Raw genomic sequence first — 6,300 nt, forward strand, 5'->3', positions numbered from 1 at the left:
CTTAACAGCTTGCTTATCGAACCCATACTTGGTGTCTCGCTTACTTTCCAAGCTGGTTCTTCCAGTACTTTCCATCCAGTCCTTTGCTCTTCTCACAGCACTCGCAAAGGCCCACTTGATGTCCATCAAGTCCATCTCCTCCTTATCAATCTGCCTGTAATCTTCTTGTGTCAGATTAATGTTTCCAATCTGACCTTCTATCAACCCACAGTACGCGCTCACTACAGTGTTAAGCAGCTCCATGTGTTCCTTAGCTACTTCTACACTGATTTTAGAGAAGCTTGACGTGTCGAGCTGTACTGTACTTGACTTTGATTGTTGACCTGCAGCAGATGATGTTCCTCCATAACATGCATATTGAGGTTGTTGAGCAGGAGGAGGATGAGGTGGTTGTATTGGATTTCCATACAGATCTGTGGTTGGAGGCGGCTTTACAGGAACTTGCACTGGATTGCCATACATATCCGTGCTTGTGACAAACGCCGTTTGAAGTGGAGCATGTGATCCAGCTTTTGCAGATGAAGTAGTGGAGGTGCCATAATACATCTCTGGATTCTGTGGCACTGCAACTCTCTTTGCCTTCAACGTTTCTTCCTGATCCTTGTTCTCCAGAAGCTGCACGAAATCGTTGATATTTGTAGTTCTCAACGTTCCGTTATACTTCAAGATTTCCAGGAAGTTATTCCATTGAGGAGGCAATGCATCAGCAAATTTCTTTACCACCTCTGTTGGAGTCGTTGTGACTTCAAAGTTGGTCAGCTCAGTAAGCAGGTGATAGAAACGGCTTGTCATATCTCCCAAGGACTCCTTATCCATACATGTGAAGCCATCAAATTCTTTCTTCAGTAGATCTCGTCGTAGTTGACGTGTGGCTTCATTACCTACTCCTCTTGTCTTCAATGCATCCCACAACTTCTTCGTAGTCTTGAAACTGACGAACTGATGATAAATATCCTTGCTCAGTGCTTGAGTGAGGATAGCGTATGCTTTCTTTTCTAAGTCATACGTCTTCTTTTGTTCATCAGGAAGATCGGCAAATGTAGCTGTCGAAGAAGCAGCGACCTCGATAGTTTGATCGAATTCCGTAATGAACCGTAACCACAATTCTGTATTTTGACCAAGAATGTATGTATGGAAACGATCAACCCATCCTGGATATTCATGAAGATGCATCAACTTTGGAGGCCTGTTCAAACTTCCGGTTTCACTTTCGCTTAGTAGAAGACTTTGAATACTCGGAGTTTGATTTGAAACAAACGCCCATTGACCAGCTGGAGTGGCATTTGTTTGTGAGGATGTAGATACCGGAGATTCGGCCCATGATGGAGATTGACTGGTATTCATGTATTTTCCACTGTCTGGAGCCGGACTTCCCCACCAACTCGGATTCATGATAAATGAGCAAAATAAATGCTAAGTAAGAATGATCCGAAAGATAACACAACCGAAAGATCCTGGTCGAAAGATCTGAAATCACCGAAACTTGTTAGCAGTAAACTGACCACAGTCGAAAGATCGATTTATTGTTCGAAGGATCAACAGTATTCGAAAGATTACTGTTGACTCTCGAACAATGATTTCGAAAGATTCAAGAGCTCGAAGGATTCCCTTTTGAAAGATCCTTATCTTTCGAGCCAAATCCTTATCTTTCGAACAACAGATCTCGAAAGATTCACCAATACGAAGGATCCTAATCTTTCGGACACTAGTCTTTCGAAAAGATTCCTCTGTCGAAGGATATGTTTCAGACTTCGAAGGATGGGTCGAAGGATATAAATCTTTCGAGCCCTCCTTGATCGAAAGATATCGAAGGATGATCTTTCGATGTCGAAAGATATCTTTCGAGAGCTCTGACACAATCTGATCTGATGTGAAAGGTTGGTGAAAAGGTGACAGGGGTTGGTGAAGTTGCTTTCGGCAGAAAGGATGTTTCTGCACAACTTTCCACCAAACTTTTTGACTTTCAAAAATTATACCCAAAAAGGCAAAACCTTATCCTCAAGTTCAGTCACCGGAAACACACCGGAATACCACCGGAAAACACAAGGTTTTCTAAAAACCAATTTTTATGTTACCCAACCCAACCTGACCACTCCCGGTTAGTTTAGACACGTTTTTACTCAAAGAAAATGCAAGAAACTTAGTAAAAACAGGTGCAAAACCAAGTGTTTCAACACACCAAAACTTGTAAAAACCCGGTTTTAAACAAGGTTAAGAGCCTTAGCTCTGATACCACTTGTAGGTCCCTTTTCGCGGAGGATTACGAACCTAAACCTTGTTATACAAACCTACTAGCGAGTGCGGAATCCAAGCTAGCAAGCAAACCGAGTTAGTAGCAAGTAGAGAAACAAACACACAAAGATTCACCGATTAACACTAGTCGTATTAATGCAAATGAAGGTTTCGGTTACAAGCTCAATGTTTACAGAAGTGTTCTATAAACTCTCTAAGTGTGTGTGTGAGTTCTGGGCAGAATGCTCTCTAAGCTTCTATCTCTCGGGTGTGTAAAATGGCAGAACTCTAGAACTCTCAACACATGCATGGGTATATATACCCAGCTCAGCAGGTCTGCTCGAAGGATTCGACAGATGGTCCGAAGGATCATCTGTCGACCACATGTTACACGAAAGATCAGCGTGGACCTCGAAGGATCATCCTTCGAGGTCTAATGGTCGAACCATGGTCGAACCATATCTTTCGATCACCTCGAAGGATCAGGTGTATCCTTCGAGGCTATCCTTCGATCAGAACATCTTTCAACTGTTGTCCAAGTCAAACCGGAGGATGGTTGACTTGGTCAACTTACAACACAAATCAGGACATCGTTTATATCAGACCGAATACAGACAAAGTACAGACACAAGTGCACCAACAGAACCAAATAAAATATCAAGCGAACCCAAGTATAAGTATGTCAACTTGAAGTACAAAATGAAGGATGAAACCTTACATGCGTATTTGGCAACATGGAGAAAAGACAAGTGGATGATGGTTGAATTGTACCGGTTCCTGAATGATAAAGATGATGTTAATTTCGAGGTTTTACTGGAGAGTTTTTCACGTTATTATTGCGGAAGTGGTCCCATCTACATTGAAGGCATTGAGTTTCGAGCCATTGACAATGTACGTTGAGAAATATCTTTGGTTCTTATTTTGGCAACTTTGTTTATATTTTGAAACAAAGATCACGCTAGATTTATGGCATGTTCTTATATATAATTGTATACAGCTGACACATGAAGAATCTGAGAAATCAAACTATGTCCAACAAATTAGGAGATCGAATTCGAACACGAGTCAGATGCAACAAACTCCAGCTGACGATAATGAAATATCTGTTTTCTCCGAAAACTATGATATTCAATACTCTTATTTTCAATTCTCTGACGAGGTGGGGGAAAAGGTCATTTTTGTTGTATTACTAACAAAGTTTATAGCATCTGAGAAATAAAAAAAATTATTGTGGTTTTGGATATAACATCGTTAAACCCTTTGATGACAGGTGTTCCTGGCAACTGAAATGAATGGAAAGCAACGTCTTATGCTTTCTGCAAAGGCGGTTTTGTATGACTCTTCTAATGTGAAGCTTTTTCGTTTGAAACCCTCTGAACAATCCAGGTTTCCAATTTGAATGATAACTCTCTTTTGTACATTTCCCATATATACATGTTTATACAATAAGATAGGCTATGTTTACTTAAGCAGTAGGTATATATATAATTATGATGAACAAGAGTTTATAATACTAGATCGTATTCTTTTCTAATGTCATATACTAGATTGTGGTGAAGTATGTAACCACATGACATTTTGTACATGCAGATTTGGAGACGTGATCGAGGTTCTATCACAACCAGTAGTTCGTATCAAGTGCAAGATTGATGAACTGTATTTGTCACCAGATATATATTATAGGTGTTACCTGATATTCAAGCTTTCAGAAAAATGCCGTGGCCTACATTGTCCTGTGAAAGTACGAGGTCCGCTCCACCGAAGTAACAAAGTGATTAAAAATCTTTACCTTAGGTCCCCAAATGCATGGAATATACATGATATCGACCAGGTCCCAAAACAAAGAGAAGATGGATGGATGGAGGTTAATGTGTGGACATTTAAAACGAAGGATGTACAAAGAATGTTTCAAGGTATTAGTGTGAATTTGAAGCTCATAAGTTATGAAGGAACAATGTCGGGCCTTATTGTATGTGGGCTCGAGTTTCGGCCAACGTAAGCATAAGCGTAGCAGAAAATTCCGGCAACAGTGTATTCTTAAAATTATGTTTTAGTAACTTTCATTTTCGTCCAGAGGTTATCTTAATGTGGCTTCCGAAGAAAAACGTAATAAAGTAGTTACTTTGTCAAAGTTTATGTACTTTTTTGTGTAACGTGTGGCTTGAGGAATGTGCAAAACTAAACATTTCGCTTGTGCTTGTGTATTGAAGGAATTATTTTCAATATATTTTGGGTCTATAACATAAGGTTTGATTTGGGATCAGTATATCACAGTAGGGATTCGTTCAAGCCCAAGTTGTGACACTCGACAAAATTCCGGTAATTCCATACAACCCGAGCAACTATTACATTATTTATTTTCGCATATTTGACTTGATTATATTTGATTAAGTCTTAAAAGTCTAGGAATAATAAAAATCATAGGTTATTATGATGACAAATCCGTTGCGATTAAAAACTACATCCTAGATTTACAGCAGAAATGCGAACAGACAATACCTGTCAGTAGGGGTGTAAACAAGCCTAGAGGCTCGAGAGCTACTCGTGATCGGCTCGGTTAAAAGCTCGAACGAGCCGAGCCTTAACGAGCCCGAGCCCGAGCTCGAGTCTGAAATAGAGCTCGTTTTGTTATCGAGCCCGAGCTCGAGCTTGAAATACAAAGCTTGTTTAGGCCCGCGAGCCTAAACGAGCCCATACAAAATTTTAATTTTTTTATATATAATATATTAATCACATTGATGAGCCGAGCTCGAGCCGAGCTTTGGCTCGTTTAAGCGATGTTGAAGTGAGCTCGAGCCGAGCTTTTTTGCTCGTTTAAGGTTGTTCTCAAAATAGTTCGAGCCAATTCGAGCCGAGCTCGAGCTTTGGGTTTTACTCGCGAGCCGAGCTCGAGCTCAAAGAAGTAGGCTCGAACCAAGCCGAGCTCGAGCTCGAGCTTCATAAAACCAAACGAGCCGAGCTCGAGCCTGGTCGAGCTCGGGCTCGGCCCGGCTGGTTGTCAGTACCAGTCGCAGTACAGTCTGACACGACAAAAACAAGACATGAAGATACGTCTACACAAATATTCTATAAAATTTTCTTCTGAAAATAACATGTGCCTTATATTATTTAGAAAAATTCCATTTAAAAACCAAATTGTCCAAGTCCGCAGAAAAGTACAGTAATCCTGCTGAAGTGTACAACATTCCGCAGAACGAAACAATAACTGTCCGAAAATCCCAAAAATAAATATTATTTATCATAAGTAATAATTTTGGTAGAAGTAAAACGCAGAGTCAGTAAACGAGACGGACGACGTAAACTATAAAAACGACACTTTTGTACCGGGTTCCTGAATGATAAAGATGATGTTAATTTCGAGGTTTTACTGGAGAGTTTTTCATGTTATAATTGCGGAAGTGGTCCCATCTACGTTGAAGGCATTGAGTTTCGAGCCATTGACAATGTACGTTGAGAAATATCTTTGGTTCTTATTCTGGCAACTTTGTTTATATTTTGAAACAAAGATCACTCTAGATTTATGGCATGGTCTTGTATATAATTGTATACAGCTGACACATGAAGAATCTGAGAAATCAAACTATGTCCAACAAATTAGGAGATCGAATTCGAACATGAGTCACATGCAACAAACTCCAGCTGACGATAATGAAATATTTGTTTTCTCCAAAAGCTCTGATCATCAATACTCTTATTATGAATTCTCTGACGAGGGGGCGGGAAAGGTCATTTTTGTTAGAAGTATAAACTTAATTATGTTAATGTTTATTATGCAACTTATTAATTCGAAATGTATTATGACTTATAAACTTAGAGATAAGCGGGTTGGATGTTCAAACGGTTTATGGCAGTTATTCCCGCCATAAACAACCGCCAAAATCTCTGATATATATACGTAATTTCCGGCAGTAAGATCCGGTATCAAGACAGTTTCATTATCAACCGAAATTGTCCATCATAACCTTGTTCCTGTCCTTGTTAATCAACTGCACGTTATCAAAGACAATATGTCTGTGAATCCAAATCAAAATGATGTTTCCGCTGGAATGAAATCGGGTTTACAACATA

The 6,300-nt window shown here is 39.7% G+C and overlaps 1 protein-coding gene across 1 annotated transcript; it reads left to right on the forward strand.

Annotated features, from left to right (window-relative positions):
* Window positions 1-3,519: 3,519 nt before the first annotated feature.
* On the forward strand, window positions 3,520-4,401 carry LOC110940970 (F-box protein At2g02240-like). The gene is made up of 2 exons (XM_022182542.2): window positions 3,520-3,618; window positions 3,823-4,401. Exons 1-2 carry the CDS (start codon window positions 3,521-3,523, stop codon window positions 4,229-4,231), a joined length of 507 nt encoding a protein of 168 aa, XP_022038234.2. The 5' UTR covers window position 3,520; the 3' UTR covers window positions 4,232-4,401.
* The last annotated feature ends 1,899 nt before the right edge of the window (window positions 4,402-6,300 follow it).

This window comes from Helianthus annuus, chromosome 1 (genome assembly GCF_002127325.2).
Source record: "Helianthus annuus cultivar XRQ/B chromosome 1, HanXRQr2.0-SUNRISE, whole genome shotgun sequence".
In the NCBI taxonomy this organism is placed as follows: domain Eukaryota; kingdom Viridiplantae; phylum Streptophyta; class Magnoliopsida; order Asterales; family Asteraceae; genus Helianthus; species Helianthus annuus.

What these genes read in the sequence shown, in the direction of transcription:
- LOC110940970 (XM_022182542.2), top strand. Translation starts at nt 3,521, where the DNA reads ATGAATGGAAAGCAACGTCTTATGCTTTCTGCAAAGGCGGTTTTGTAT. An exon ending in AAACCCTCTGAACAATCCAG is followed by an intron (nt 3,619 to 3,822) that starts GTTTCCAATTTG and finishes TTGTACATGCAG; the next exon opens with ATTTGGAGACGTGATCGAGG.